The sequence below is a fragment of the Musa acuminata genome, chromosome BXJ3-7, assembly GCF_036884655.1.
Source record: "Musa acuminata AAA Group cultivar baxijiao chromosome BXJ3-7, Cavendish_Baxijiao_AAA, whole genome shotgun sequence".
Lineage (NCBI taxonomy): Eukaryota > Viridiplantae > Streptophyta > Magnoliopsida > Zingiberales > Musaceae > Musa > Musa acuminata.
This window is the reverse complement of record NC_088355.1, coordinates 5,536,411-5,553,002: the sequence shown is the minus strand read 5'-3', so window position 1 is coordinate 5,553,002 and position 16,592 is coordinate 5,536,411. Positions and strand designations below refer to the sequence as shown.

Below are 16,592 nucleotides of genomic sequence, written 5' to 3'. Positions count from 1 at the left end.
TGGTTTGGTAGGAATTGAATTGTGTTTTTTCTGAACATGGTTATATTAATTTTTTGTGCTGCACAAATAAAATGTAATTGCATTAAAATGTAACATATTTGAGTTCTTATAAAATCATGTCTTCTTATAAAAATGTAACATAAAAGTAAAATAGGTCATTTTTGTTCGTGCAAATGAGCAACGAGCGAAGCATGGTGCAGCATTTACTACCGGGGAGATCAATCCAATCCTATACCATTCGGGTTTTTAGGTTATGAGATGTTAATGTTTTGCACCACTTACTGTGATTGCCTCAGGACGCCAAAACAGACCAGAAACTATCCAAGGCCATTTTTGGCCAAGCGAGAAAGAGTGGTGGATCGATTGACATTTTATATTATTATTAGGATTAATTATAAATTAATATTTTTAGTTAGTTATCTTTAGTATTTTGATTTCTACACTTTAAAAAGTTATATTTGTATTCTTATAGTTACGAAAATAAAACCTCTATATCTATTTATTCTAATGCTATCGGTTTTTAACAACAAAAATATAAAAATAAATAGTAGAAAGATAAATTTAACATTCTAGTTGGTGGTGACGAACGATATCGACGGTGCCATTGGGGACCACGAGTGACTATTATGGATAAAGAGAGTGCGACGAGAGGTGAGAGTCGCTTTTCATCTGCGTTGACGCTGACGTAGCTACCAAGCATCCCTTTTGTCACTTTACATCTATGTCGGTGTCGATATAATTACTAAGCAACTCTTTCGTCATGTTGCACCTGCATCGATGTTGACACAATTGTTAAACGACGAAAGGGCCGCTAGTGTGAATGATGAGCGGTGTCGCTTTGCATCTGTGTCAGTGGCCCTTTCATTGCTCGACAACTATGTCAACGTCAACGTAGATGCAGAGCGACGAAAGTGTCGCTTAGCAACTACGTCAACGTCGACAGAGATGCAAAGCGACTCTCATCTCTCGTCGCCGTTGTTTGTCACCACCAACTGAAACATTAAAATTATCTTTTTATCTTTTATTTTTATATTTTCATTAGTAAAATTAATGACATTAGGATAAATAATCCTATATTTTTTACTCTAGTAACTATATTGATGACAATATAACTTTTTAAGATATAAAGATCGAAATACTAATGATAACTAATTATCGAGGGTAATCTATAATTAGCCCACGTTACCACCTGCACACACAAAAATGACCCAAAAACTATCCGAAGCAAGACATTTTTTACTTTACACTTAAGAGTAACAAACAACGGACGAGTAAGCATGAAGCAACTGCATCGCTTATTGCGATCATTGTTGCACACAAAAAGGGCCTAAAAACTAATATATTGTAACAGGAATTTAATCGGATCATACTTCATCAAAATGGTTTAATTTTCTTTTAAAATTAATATATGACTATTTTTTATTTTTTAAAGAAATTATATGGGTAGTTATATCGATTATTTGGTTATATTAAATGGAACTTTTTAATCTTTCATTGAATGGGCAGTTGCCATTGAGACAGTTGATGATCTCGAGAACATCAGAGCGAATCCAAAGGAGTCGAAGTTACGTATTCAACACTAGCAAATGTATAACCACCACATCATTCTTCGACCAGTGTTATTATCACGATCAAAGACTCCTCTCGGCTCCCTGTAGGTATAAATAGGCATGCAGTCTTTATCTTGCATTCCTCTTTGCAACTACTATATCACTATTTATCTTTGCAGCATTGCAATTACTATGTCACGACCGTCCCCTTTCTCCACCAATGACAACCACGCATGACTTGCCACGACAAGCAAAAAGAATCTCATCTCTGATAGGAACATAGAAATGGAAAAAAGAAAAGGTTTCTCAAATAGTCAAGCAATTTAGAACAAAATTGGTCCTCGCATTACAGGCAGGTCTCGCAGATAGTTGGAATGACCAAATATGCCTTCTGACAGAATGCAATTCAACAACAATTCAAAAATCTTGTACACCATGTACTAATACCAGAGACTATATATGATCAAATAACTTATATCGCATTGGGTTAATGAAAAATCTGTTAGTATTACATCGCAAGGTTCCACAAGTACATGTGATTGAACATGATTATGCCCAAAATTAATCCAAAAAATGGCGCTCAATTTCCCTCCAAAGAACAATGCTTTGTGTTATACAAACAGCCGGTACAAGGATATCAAAGAAGAATAGCCAGGTGGGACAACTATAACAAAAAAATTTCTGATGAACGCCCTGTCGGTATGAGTCTCCTTAAGGTCAACTTTGATGACCCTTCCATTTGGCAGGTCAGCTGATACATGCCCACAGCTTGTTTCCTGTCTAATGGAAAAGATAAACATAATATTGTAGGAACGCTTGATCATATAGCTTCCATACACACATCAAGCAAGGGAGCTCTCGACATATTCCAGTGCCTTTCGCTTAACATGTTCAACTGTGTCTTCATCACCATGCGCTTTTTCATAGTCAAGATACTTCTTGAACAGGAACTGTCAATAGGGTCAAAACACGTGTGAACATCACAATTACTTCAATAAGGAAAGTCCAACTGTGGTATAAAAAATCATCAAACTAGCATTCTTGATGCATGTGGCTAGATTTAAAAAATCGAATATACTAAGAAATTTTTTAACTTCTTTGATGCTTGCAAACTATAGAAATACAACTCATACAAAAACAGTCCAGCACTTGTTTTTTCAAATGCAACAATTGCAGGTTTCCCTTACAAAAGTAAAAAGATGGCTTTTACTCTGATAAACATAATACATGTATATACTGAAAGTTCAAAAGACCAAGCTGATAACTTCTGTCAACTCACATGACTTTAATTCTGATAAATCATGATTAGATCCACAATTAACATTTCCTAGGTATCAAAACACCCTCATCGCACATTGACTAGGCATCAGAACTTCCTTATCCTACACTTACCAGGTATCAGAACACTCTCATCCTTGCCCATATGAGGATGGGGAGCAAAAAATTATTTGGCAAAGCAACAGTAAGATGGAAACTGAGACTCGGAAATTTTGCAATCTCAAACTGGGATACTAAACAGATCCCTGGCCAGATCGATATGGTACTAACTGGTACTGGCGAAACACGACAAACTGGTACATGTACTGAAGACTCTAAGAGGAAGAAGGACGATGTGGCAGTAGAGGAAGAGGAGCATACCCAGAAAACAGTGACGGAACGGTAGGCAGCGGCTGACCACAAGGACGATTTGCAGTCTCATGATTAAGCCTAGACTGCAAAGTGGCATGCAATTTCTTTTTATATGGTCACACTGTCCCACCAAAAAGGGTCAGGTTCATGTACCGGTTCATACCGACTGTGATTTAAAAAGCGCTAGGTGCCAAAATGCGCTAAGGTCCAAAAACGCCTGAGGCGCTAAAATATAAAAATATATAATATAATTAATAAATATAATTATTTAATATTTTAAATAAAAATATGCTATTAAATTAATATAATAAATATAAATACTATTAATAGTATACAGTTAACAGTATAATGTATACTGTTAACTATATACTATCGAAAGATAAGTGTAAGGGAAGAGTCGGAAGACCGAGGGTGTTGACTGAGAAGAGCGGGAGCGATAGCTGCGAGCGATGACAGTGGCAGCGGGAGCAGCAGCAATGACAGCGGCAAGCAGCAACAGTGGCACCGGCAGCGGCGAGCAACGGGAGCAGGAGTGGAAGCCGCGAGCGGAGACAGTGGCAATAGTAGCAGCAATGGCGGCAGTGAGAGCGGCGAGCGACGACAGCAACAGCGACAGCGAGCAACAACGACAGTAGCGTGAATGGCGAGCAGGGTTAGGGTTGGGGAAGTCACGCTGATATCGATGCTTTAGTTGGTTCGATTGAACCAACTAAAGCACAGGAGACCGAACCAAACCTCAAACGCTGGTTTGGTCGCTTGGTTTAACCCAGGCGCTTGCTCGAAGCACCCGGCGCCTGGGCTCGGGCGAGCGCCCAAGCGGCGCCTCTTTGAAGCGCGCCGCTTGGAAATGAAGCGAGGCGCTCGGGCCTCGCCTTGCCTCGTCCGAGCACCTTTTTAAATCACTGCGTACCGAGACCGATAAATATCGATTCATACATGCTGGTCAGGGCGAAATTATGCTTGAGAGAATTTAAAAGAGTTTGTAGGTGTCTATAACATATTTGCAATTTTGGAGGCATATATGAAGTTAGGACCATTAGCAAGACTACACATGACATTATGCTTATTTATAGCTCTTTTAGTTGTATTCCCTACTTTCTCTCCCTATATATGGATTGGCAGATCAGAGTAGAATAATACAACATGGCATTTAGAGAGGGTGAAGAAACATAGGGTTAAAAATTATTTGGCAAGGATAACAGTTAGATTGAAACTGAGACACAAGGATCCTTGAGAGAACTTAAGAAAGGTCATAGGTGTATTTATCATATTTGCAATTTGGAGGCATATATGAAATTAGGACCGCTGACAGGATTGCTCTTTTAGTTCATGATAGCTCTTTTAGTTCAAGATAGCTCTTTTAGTTATCCTCCCTACTCTCTCCCTAGATATGGATTGGCACATGAGAGTAGAATAATACAAACTAAAAAAATTAGAAAATAGAACAAAAGATATTTCTTGCTTAATAGGATCACAACCATCTAGTATCAATCAAGAGAAATACATAAGCCAAGGTACGGTAAATGTTGATGTAATCCTTTTTCTTTGTGGTATAACAAGAATGATGTTTTTTTTTTTGTAAAAAAAGTAGAATGATGTAAAATAATGAAAAGCTGGAATACCATTGAAAGATTGCAAAGGATCTCAGAAGTTCAAGATTTAAAGTGTAAATGGCAATGTAAAAATAATAGCATTAAGCAAACCCTGAAAATGATTAGAAGAGTTCAGCACCTTCATTTTTTTGGGTGGAAGACTTAAGCATGTTGCCCTCTCAAATAAAGCTCGAATTACTTCTGCATCACCCAAACGAATCTCCTGCAAAAAAAAAGATAGTCCATCAATAACTTTATCTCAGAAAAGTAAAAAGGAAAACAAGTAGAAGTTTTGTTATGCTTGATAACCTGATCAAGGTAAATGCTCCAAAGATCAGTTCTCTTGGGATACTCCCGTAATATAGATTCTAACATTGATCTGCCTCTATCTGGTACACCAGATTTGAATTCTAGTAAAGCAGTCTGTGAAATGAATTTAATATGCTTTTTACGTGGTAGACTTATGACAGCACGATTTACTATCGATTGAATCCCATCCTCGTCCTTCTTCAGAAAACTTTGAATGCAATGCATCCAGACCTACATATCCAAATGCTTTAGAGCCTTCAGCATACCCAGGCTGACAAAAGATAACCATTCTATCACTCACCTTGCACGAATGTTTGAACTTTTTTGTCATCCTCTCAAGGAGCTCTTCCGCCAGGTTTTGTTGCTCAGACCTCTCATACACTCCTAAAAGAGCTAGATGCAGCTTTTTTGGATCAGAATATTGCAATGCCCTCTGAAAGATTTTCTTGACAGCCTCCTGGAGATGCCACAGATTAGAAATATGAGAAGTTCAAGAAATATTGACAGAAAAAATTAAAGCCAAAAAAAGAACATTATGTTACCTCTGGTGGACTTCCATGTTCATTTTCTAAGTTGAAGTAGGCCACCCAAATATTCAGTTTCTCACCCTCCTCGTTGATGTTTATTGTTCTAAGAGCCCTTTTAAGAACAAAGATTAAAGTTACTCGTCAAGTAGTTGGAAGTGTATTGCATATAGGTCTAAGTCTAACATCAGCAGGCAATAATAATCAAATCCAAATGTTATTTCCTTTTTTATGCAAGACATTTGAACAAACAAGTAAATACCAAACTAATTCTGACATTTAGAATGCTTCGGTGATACAAAGATGCAATATTCTGTTATTTTGCTTTTTCAGGAGTAACCATAGAATTTGGCAGAAGCAGAATCACATCATGCTAGTTACAACAAATCTACAAAAGATTAAAAATAAAGATTTATCCCATAACCATTCCCTAACAACTCCTTGTCAACACTTATTCCATGAACACAATCAGAGATTTATCCCATACCTCTCAGCAATGTTTCGTGCTTTCTCAACCTCTGCTAGAGAGAGCATGTAAGCCATGTACTTTATCCAGACAAAACTACTATTGGGAGAGCTCCTAACCAACTTCTCAAACTCATCTTCTGTCCTTGGCATGTCATTCTGCAAACGCCTTTCCTCAGCGGCGATAATTTCGAGCTCCCTGCAATATAAGTAGAATTTAAAGACCAGAAACTAATCCTCAGCCTTCCCAACCTAAAGATAATTAACACATGAACCACACACTTTTCATCCTTGGCCTTTTTCTTTATGCATCTGTCCCTTTTCGCAGCCTGCTTGTTCTCATTGGCACCGTCCTGACCTGCAATTACAGGATTATCCAAATCGGAGCCATCTGAGTCTTCCAGAGAAACCTGAAGAGGAAGAACAGAAGCACTTCTTCCTGTTGGTGTAAGAATCTCAGAGCCTGCATTATCATGCCCCAACATCTTTTGATGTTTAATTAAGTCATCATTATGCAGCAAATCAAGCAATTCATTGTCCATAGAAGCACTATCACTTTCATCGTGATCATGACTGCCATTTATAGCATGGCTCTGGTCAACACCGCTGGCATTCTCAATATAAGATTTCTTCATTCCAAGGGATATTCTTTGTCTTTCTTCATCGATCTGAGTACAGAATAATAAAAAATAAGCTGGCAAAGAAGTATAATTGGGAGAATTGTCTACAAGAGTTCTGATTTGAAGGTCAGATTCACTAAAGGGGATCATCCTTGAAAGAAAAATATTAATACTTAGCATATTAACAAAGTTACAAGTTCGGATAAAAAAATCCAATAATAATTAATCATAAAATTCATACTCTTGGAAATTGGAATTAATAACTTATGGTACAAGCTTTTGCCGAGTGTTCTACAAAAGGAACTTACCTTCAGAATCTTTGACACAACTTTTTCACCAGTTGCATAACTAGCTTCAATGTTATCAATGTGCTCATCTGACAGTTCTGATATGTGACATAAACCAACCTAACAATGAAATAAACAAATAAATAAAGCTAAATTAATACCTTCTATCAAGATGACTAGTGATAGGAGATAAACAAAAAGAATCTTACCACGTTAGCCTTGTCAAGTGTTATAAACAATCCATAAGACTCGATCCGTCTAATATGCCCAGTAACTATATCACCAACATGTAAATTCACAATAGTGTCTGCAATGGATTTGACTGTTTCGGCCTTGTTCCCAGTTTTCAATGTCGCTTCGACTCTATTGGACAAGGGTTCCACAGACAGCACCCTGCACAAACTTCCGTTAGACAGAACACAGAAATTGCATGTCCAAATGATACTGTTGTTCAACAACTTACTTCGCATGTACAAGCTTTCCAACAGGAAACTCTTTTTCAGGACTATCAATGTACGCATATGACAAGTTGGACACAAGTATTCGTGCATCCATCATTCTTGAAAGAGAAATGAAACAGCCTTTTGATGTGATATTCTTAACATAGCCCTGCAAATTAAAGTGAAATAAAAAAACTCTTTTCCATCCACTTTACATAAGCATCTGTCAAATAGAGCTAGTAGAAAACTATTTCCAATTGCTGGTACAAGTAAAGCTCAGAAGAAAAATGAAAGTTATAAGAAGAATCATATGAAGTCAGCTTAAACAATAGATGAAGACGGCTTTAGGCATTAAGTGAAAGCATCATGAAGCAAAATCACTGAAGTCACATTTATTCTAAACTACGGTTTGAATAGTATCGAAGGCTATAAAGAAAATGGATAACACACTGAACAAAGTTGAGCTTTATAAATTTTTCATGAGAACTGTCATGATGGTATATTTTTGGCCTATTCAGAACCATTACTGTCACCATCTTATGGTGAAGTAGCCTACCAACCACCAGAGATCATATTACAATTTTGAAAGTCATCTATCCCTTTTGTAACTGTCACTTCATAATTCAATCATGCTCTAATATAAATAATGTCCTTAATACATTGTAACTTTACCCCAACAATGAAGGTCACTGTTGTTAGCAATATAAAGAACAAATCTAGTACATGTTTTCCAGGAACAACATTCAGCCTAAATGCTACAAACTAAGGGTACCTGATCTAGCATAACCTAAAGAGCCATAGGACAAAACACCAGAGATTCTAGACTTAGGTTATAACAAGAGCAGCATGCAAATGAAAAATAATGAAAATAAAGAGAACAAAGTTCTACTCTGCGAAAAACTTCCTTTTATTGTAGAAAGGATGACTTATCCACTCAAAAGAACAAAAATATAAAAGACAGGGTTCAACACCTGAACCATGGAACCACTAGTAACACAGATGAAAGAAAGGCAATTTAGATGTAACCTAGTCCCAGTCAACACCTGAAATCGTTGTAACTGACATCCAACCAAGTGTTAGCTACCATCAACAACAAGATCTTAGAACTCAGTATCTCAGCACAGAAAGAGAGTGCTCCGTGCAAAGAATAGAAACTTAAAAAGGAATATAAAGATGGGAAATGATGTTGGAGTCGAGTAAGGGCCTCTAAAATGTAAACTACTGTTAAGAGGTTGTGAAGCTGTTTCATGTAGGATATATAAGATGACTGAGATGAAGGGTGTGTGGCTAAAAAGTAGGAATGCAAAAGATAACCTTGAGCTTATTCTCATCAACCTCATACTGGAGAAACATTTATATGACTCAAAATATGTGGGAGAAGAGAATGTAAACTTCCATTAGCATTGGAAAACACTGTTAGGCTCGGTACATAAGTAAGATGGTACTATTGCAACATCATATATGCAAAATGTGGAATTCAAGCACAAAGCCAATCTCTCAATCTCATTGCAGATCATGTAGTCTTAGGATGCACATGCATACCAACAGATGACTCTAAAAAACCATGATTTTGATTATTATGTTACAAGCAACCTTGAAGAACATATTTGCCCCATACATTAAAATTAAGCAGGATTGTCAGATTATGGCATGTATTGGGCCAGCAACATGCCAAAGTTGCTTGTCTGACCTGAATCTGTCATTTTAAAACTACCTTTTGGGTTAATGGTGGGTCTGGGTCAGAAACAATGTAGTTTCATGGGTTGATTGAATTTAGGTTGAGCAAACCTAATAGGTTATCTTAGAATGGATCTGAGTTAACAGCTCCATGTCCATTCATGAGTTGTGTCAAATTCAGGTCAAAAAAATATGTTCCCTTCAAGTAATGCTTGATTTGACCTGCACCCTTTCCCCCATAAAAAAACAAAACAACAATTATCTCAACCCGTCAAATCAACATGTCCCAAGCCCAATGGCTATACAATTCAGACCCAAGTAGAGAAATATTTGCATGCTGGTGAACCATTCAGGTCAGATCAATTTGTTATTACTACCTCATCAAAATTGGACCCAACACAACCTATGAACAGACACCTTTGACACTGGAGTTCTACATGTCAAATAGATAATATAGGCATGGATATGTACTAGCAAAATCTTGATGATAATATAGCCATGGATATTCTGAGATCCAACCTGCTCACCCGTAGAGTACAACCCTCTACATAAATAAACAATAAATGCCCAATTCCTTTTAAGTGGAAAAAATAATGCATGTAATCCACCTCAACCACTAACGTGCTGCTAGGTAAGGATCCAAATTTTTATTTATTAAATATGGCAAGGTTCTCAATTTCGATCCGTACCGATGTACCGAGCCCTGCTCGGTACAGTATGTACTGAGGCATATTGGCGGTATGTCCAAAAAGAACTGAAAAACCTCCAAAAATATCTGAAGGTAACGGTCCTAAAATACCGGGGCGTACCGACAGGTACACCTCTGTAAAATCTATCGGTACGCTTCTATAACGGTCAAAATCCAAGGCATACCGACTAGTACGCCTCAGTAACAAGCGGATTTCGACCGTTATCGCCCGGTACAAACCCCATATCGCCCGATACAGGGTCAAAACACTGGTACAGCCCAATAGAGGATGGTCCGCATACTGGAATCCTCTCGGAACGGTACATACCGCTAGTACCGGGCGATATCCATTGAAATTGAGAATCCTAAAATGTGGATCATCGATCATTGGTCATTAGATATAACTTGGACTGGCTGACTCATAACTTTGAATGAAAGCTTAACAGTTTACCATAGCCAACACAAATTGGAAGCCAATGACTTGCCCCCATAAAAAATGTGTCTACTAAAAATAACCATATTCACCAACACATGACCCAAGAAAGAAAAATAAACAGAAAAAGACAATAAGAGACATTTTCCTCTTTTTACCGCATTCCTCAATTGTGCCAACCATCAAGTTACATTCTCAATTACAATCTCATCAGATGGCCAATTAAAGATTTCCATACTCTGAAATCCATATTTTTTGTAATGGAAATTTCTTCCCATTTTTTTAAAAAATCAATATTTCTTTCAATGAAGATATTATACTGGGAATTACTTTGGGGTAATATAATGTGCAAGGATATAAACTACAAAAGACAAGAAAAACAATATGCTTCCAGGTGAAAATCTTGGTCCAGATTTCCACTAAGAACCAACCAATTTGCATCATCTAAACTTCATAAAGATATATTGAAAAAGTTGGCACATAGATTTAAAATCATGATATATCATAAAATAAATACATATATAAATATGCAAACACAATTTTCAGGGTAAAGATATGCCAATGAATATTACTAATACAGGAAAACAATTAAAAAGAAAGTAACCGAAAATAGAGACAGGCACCTGAATATTCATGTCAGGATGAAGATCGTCAATCTTTTCAAACCTCTTACTGCAAGAAACCCTGAAATTCATCATAGATTTCTTTAGATGCATTCTGTTCAACAAAAGAATAATTGGAAGATCAAATCATGCAACATAGACAAATTGAATCCTTTTCCTAAATAGATATCTTTATCAATGCAGGTACATATATCCTTAAACTAACATCAATTAGATGGCCTATATTAACTAAGATCAATTTGGTTGTCTATATTAACAAATATCAGATAGGTGAATTATAATACAGCAGACTCTAAAACTTGCTTCTTTTACTAGTTCTATATTTAAATAGAACCACGAAATGTTAAATATGGAATAGATGTGTTTTCCCATCATCTATAGTGCTCTGACCATCCCTGCACCAGTCTCCATCAGAGGTTGGTAACGCTAGCATGTAGCAGGCGGCTTTTCTTTCTTATCCTGCTATTCCAGCCCCTTTCTGCCACCTTTTTTCTTTTCATAGTGTTTTATTTTTTTGTTGTGTCTTAAAAATATTAGAGATAAATTTATCTGCCTAAAGATCTTTTTTCAAACATATTTTTTGTTTATCATTGCTCCTGTTCATGCATATTGTGTGTGACAGCATGGTATATTACCGGTACTTCGACAATGGCTTTTACTACAATAAAGATTCTGACGTATAATGCTAAAGTCTTGAACTTACAACTCATTAGTAATGACGGAAACACGAAGGGACAAATCAACATGTAAAATTCCCTCGGATGAACGGCTTATCTCCAGGATCTTGCACTTAACAAACTGGCCTTCTTGATATTTAGATATAGGGTGAGGAACCCACTCATCTACAAGTTCAGTGTAATGAACCCTTCCAAATAGATGAGGCCCAATCTGCACAAGAAGTCCACCAACACTAGGAAGAATCTTTTTAATTCTACCACCCACAATATCACCACAGGAAAATTGTTGGCCATCATTTACAGTAGAAGCTCCAATTTTTTGGCTGGCTTTATCACCAGTCTCATCAACAGATGGGCATGATGCTAATCGCAACAGCTTTTTCTCCTTATTTATACTTAAGATGCGACCCTTGACTGCCTGGCCCACACTATAACATTGCTGAAATTTCTGAAGCTCATGGGGTTCACAAGAACTATCAAGGATATAAAGGTGAGCCACAACAGATCGTGACACACTCAACCACAACCACTCACTGTCCACCTTAACAACATAACCTCTAACATTTTCTCCAACTGAAAAGTTTAACTCCTCAGAGACACATGTGGTTACTGCCTCCTCGCTTCCTGGAAAAATAAAAAACAAAAAACTGGCTCAAAATTTTCTTTTAAACTGTAATGATTAGAAAAAAAGTTAAACAAAGAAAGGAACGAAGAAAGGAACAATATATGAGACATTTTGAAAAATGAGGAGAAAGAAAAAGGCAATGATAAAAGCAAGTACACAATTAAGCAACAGTTGCAAGATTACTAATCAGAATAATATTTTTCCAGAAAAGTATACAGGTTAGGAGAATTCACCACGTGATGGTTCAAAACTCAGGCCAGGAATTGGGGAAAAAACAGATAAAAGAAAAATATGTCAAGGCAACAAAAATAGAGCAGTGAATTAAAAGATACTCAAAAAATTTGTTTTAGTATCCAAGTTGAGAAGGATATGCAATATAAGCAAGTTTGTTCAAAGAACCAAGGTTCATAATTTTGTACACCGGTTGTATACTTGTTAGGCTCTAACAGGTAGTGTACCTGTCAGTACCTTGGTATGTCGACGAGTATACTGAGTTTTGGAACAAGCTAAAAAACTGGAAAAGAAACTTCCCAGTACAGGGTAGTATAGGCCCTGTTTCGGACATACCAGGTATCGGATGGTACAGGTCCATGTACCGTTAAATGGACCGGATGGTACAGCGTATCGCTCGATTTACCCTGGTCACCAGGTAAATTGTTGAGCCGATAAACACCACCCATACCAAACCATATCGGTTCAGGCCATATTGCAAACCTTGCCAAGAACAATATGGTCAATTTTTGTCATACTTATATTCTCCACTATGTTCCAGCTTTCTGACCACATATATACTATTAGTAGGTATGACATTGTGAATTGCTTATTTATTACCAAAAAATTATTCAACATATGAAGTATCTACAAAAGATTTACTTTTTGTATTAAACAGATATCCGAATGATCTGCAACTGTATCTCAGAAAATGATCATGAATAGAATCCACTTGCTTTTGTCTCACGACAAAAAAAATAAGGCTTGTCCATTCCCTAACCATAGCCAAATCCATTGAACAAAAATAAACATGTATGGCATTGATATGGGTTGGTTACTGGCACAGATAGGAACATGAATATGCAGACATTCAACACATACAATCGGCTTTAAATGCTTCCAGAACATGAAGAAAAGGATGGAATGTCCTTAAGACCGTAACTGCTGGGCATGCATTACTTGAATCCTTCTCTTAGAGCACTAATCCCACCATTTTGGGGTGAACACATCACCACTCCGAAGGATATACCAACTACTTTAAAAGCTACGGCAGACTCTAACAAGAAAATAATCCTTCTATTATTGTTCTAGGACAATTCAAAAAGTTTCAATATAATAAATGACTTGCATCATTGGTTAAACACGCAAATAGAAGATGACAGTAGACTTAATGTGGCTTCAAATATGGAATATCAAGAAAGCACGGAGGTGGAAAATCTTAAGCCACGACTGTGTAACACATGGTCTGTGTCCTCAGTGTTGAACCACCTTCTCAATCCATAAGAAAAAGAAAATAAGTAACTCAACCCTAAAAGTTTGTAGGGGTTGTAGAATGAGAAGAAAAGGCGGAGGAAGAAGAGATGAAAAGCATACTTGAATGCCTCTATCACTAAGCTGCATCTTGCCATGTGAGAACAGCCCATTTGGCCAGCAACAAGTATTAAATAAGAGTGCCAGCAAGAGAGCAAGAGCAAGCTAGTCATATTTTCTTTTAGTTAGGTATGTTGTCAACCACACATCTATCAGGAGTTCTGGTGTTTTTAAAGAGCCAAAAAAGAAAATGTTCGAGGGGTTAAGTTTACTACAACATGATTTTGTATTTCAAATTAGGTAACATATTTGGAATAAGAAATGAACAAATGTTAAGAGTACCAAAAGTAAATTTACAAATGATAAACAATAACTCTTATTTCTCATATATCACATGCTACCACAAAAAAAAAACTCTCATTGCTCGATCAGTGGATCTAAGCCCCTGCTCAAGATTATGTCCCTATAAGGAAACGTAGGGGTGCTTGGGTGAAAAGGGCATGTCACGACCCCGGTCGGCTAACTGGCCTATCAACTTCGTTTGGCTTAAACCACTGATCAAAATACTTAAGCAGAAGTTGATAGTAGTACACTCATCAGACCCTTATAAGCCAATCTTAATCTTGCCCACATCCGATGCGGGACTAATCGGGAGTGTTACTTGATCTAGCGCTCAAGTGCAAAATAATTTATGATAGATTATATGTATGCTTGACTTCAATTTAATATAGTCAAACATGAATTCAAGCTATACAATCAAGGATGCAAAAGCTCAAATGTTCTGCGTATTCATAACTTGATGCAAGCACAACCAAAATTCTTCACTCATCAAGAAATGAAATGCAATGGCCTATATTATTTCTTGAATTCACCTCACCTCAACTCAAAATGAGTTGGATGACAAGTTATAAATTTATTGATCACATCCAAGAACTAGAAAGTAAAGAAAGGGAAGAAACAGAAAATATTAATCTGATCAATACTAGATCAAGTATTCAAGCTGGCACACCATAAGCTAATAACATCAAGAAATAAGATGAAAGCATAGATGAGCCACTTGAGTTATTCTTGTGCTCAAATTGAAGAATTTAATTGAACACATACAACATGGTCTAAATGGAGCTGCTAGCAATGATATTGACAGCTGCAATGGTGCCTTTAGCATTCTGACAGAATCATCACTAATCAATTCCTATATATACTTTGACTTTGTAGCCAGCAAAACTTGTCTTATTAAAGACGAGCTGGCAGCTTCAATGCTTCAACAAGATGACGATCATGAGAAGGCACTCTTTGAAAACAGTTTTAAATTTCAGCAACCATGGGTGAACACCTCTGAAGCATAGATTGAGATTTCTAATGGCTATCTGCATCTATAAATAGAGATCAAGTCTAGCCTCCAAGAGCTAAATGACCAACTTCAACCTACCTATCCGATATAAAAAGATAAAAATAACAAAAGAAATCTTAAAAGCAAGGCCTGAGCTTCCACTTGCAGCACCCTTGGAGGCAAAAAGATGCTATTGAGCTAGTTGCTACATCAATTGAGTGATCTCTCCACCTCCTAATAGCTAGTTTCTTTCTAGTGAGTTAATTGTTTTAAGCTGGTTCCCGCTCAACATTCTTACCAGTGAGCTACATTGTAGTTGAGCAAAAACTTTTAGCTGGGCGCACTGTGAAACAATGATTTAAATACATCTCATATTGATTTTGGTGACCTACCATAATGGTAAAATGCACCAACATGTACACTAATAACATTTAATAAAATAATAATAATAGCAATAATAAAATACAGTGTAGGTGGTACATACCGGTCCGAAGGGCGGCACGCAGATCGCCCTATACCAAGCGGTTTATAGTTAGGTACCCTATATAGAGCGGTGCGGGATCTGTACCAGGTGGCACGGTCAAAACTCAACCGTTACCGACCTGTACCGTTTTCGATGGATGACTGAAATTTGATCCATTCCAATTGGAACCATTTAAAAGGGCTTTTAAATCCTTTCCTCCCTCCCTTTCAATACCTTACACTCTCTTTCACTCTTCAACTCTCTCTAACTCAGCCTCACTCATATCTCTCTCTCTCTCTCATTCTCACATTCTCGCCCTCTTCAACTCAAGCAAACTGCGATTTGTGGATTGGATCAAATTTGGGAGGCTCATTTAAAAGGTTTAACACTTCAATTGGAGGATCACTCCAACCAAGAGGCAATCCCTGTCTAGATCTTTGCTGATTTACAGCATGATTAGCCTTATTCTATGTGGGTAATGTTTATGAGGTTGTTTTACATGTTTATAGTGGTAAAAGTGAGCCAATTAGGGAGTAATTAAGGTTTTTAATACTATGATTAGTGGGTTTAATGTTTATTTCATCAAAATTAGATACATATTGGGTAAAATCCAAATTTTGCAATTTCGAATAATACCATCCGGTACGTAACGGTCCGTCAGTTGACCGATACACAGATCGCCAGTTACCGGACGGAACAACATATATATATATATATATAAACAAGGCGACGTTGCCCTGCCTGAGAGAAGAGAGAGGCGACATCGCCAAATTATATATATATATATATATATATATATATATATATATATATATATATATATATATATATATATATATATACCGTGTGGTATATCGAATGATATACCGCTCGATATACAATATCGTACCGTACCGAGCGAACATCGAAACTCCAGTACGGTACGATATTACGTACCTTGGTAAAATCTATGTATTTAATGTCTATTAGTTACGACCAACAACAGATGATAGTTGGTCATTCTTTATTGAGATCAATCGATCTTATAATACGAAGTAATGGGCCAGTGGCTAACGTAGAAGTTCCGGCATTCTCCAACCTCCGTACCAATATATGCCACAATCATACTTGCCTCAGGAGCTACATCTGTGGTTCATGAT

The 16,592-nt window shown here is 37.0% G+C and overlaps 1 protein-coding gene across 1 annotated transcript in view; it reads right to left on the bottom strand.

The window, feature by feature from the left end:
* Window positions 1-2,010: 2,010 nt before the first annotated feature.
* Window positions 2,011-16,592, bottom strand: part of LOC103990387 (rRNA biogenesis protein RRP5) — a 42,802-nt gene continuing 28,220 nt past the window's right edge. Inside the window, exons 29-40 of the mRNA XM_009409501.3 lie at window positions 11,541-12,138; window positions 10,838-10,898; window positions 7,440-7,585; window positions 7,186-7,369; window positions 6,998-7,096; window positions 6,352-6,737; window positions 6,092-6,268; window positions 5,623-5,719; window positions 5,382-5,537; window positions 5,081-5,311; window positions 4,911-4,994; window positions 2,011-2,500 (exon numbers count right to left, since the gene is read on the bottom strand). Of these exons, the coding sequence (XP_009407776.2) occupies window positions 2,393-2,500; window positions 4,911-4,994; window positions 5,081-5,311; window positions 5,382-5,537; window positions 5,623-5,719; window positions 6,092-6,268; window positions 6,352-6,737; window positions 6,998-7,096; window positions 7,186-7,369; window positions 7,440-7,585; window positions 10,838-10,898; window positions 11,541-12,138 (2,327 nt within the window). The 3' untranslated portion in view covers window positions 2,011-2,392. The remainder of the gene's footprint in view (window positions 2,501-4,910; window positions 4,995-5,080; window positions 5,312-5,381; window positions 5,538-5,622; window positions 5,720-6,091; window positions 6,269-6,351; window positions 6,738-6,997; window positions 7,097-7,185; window positions 7,370-7,439; window positions 7,586-10,837; window positions 10,899-11,540; window positions 12,139-16,592) is intronic.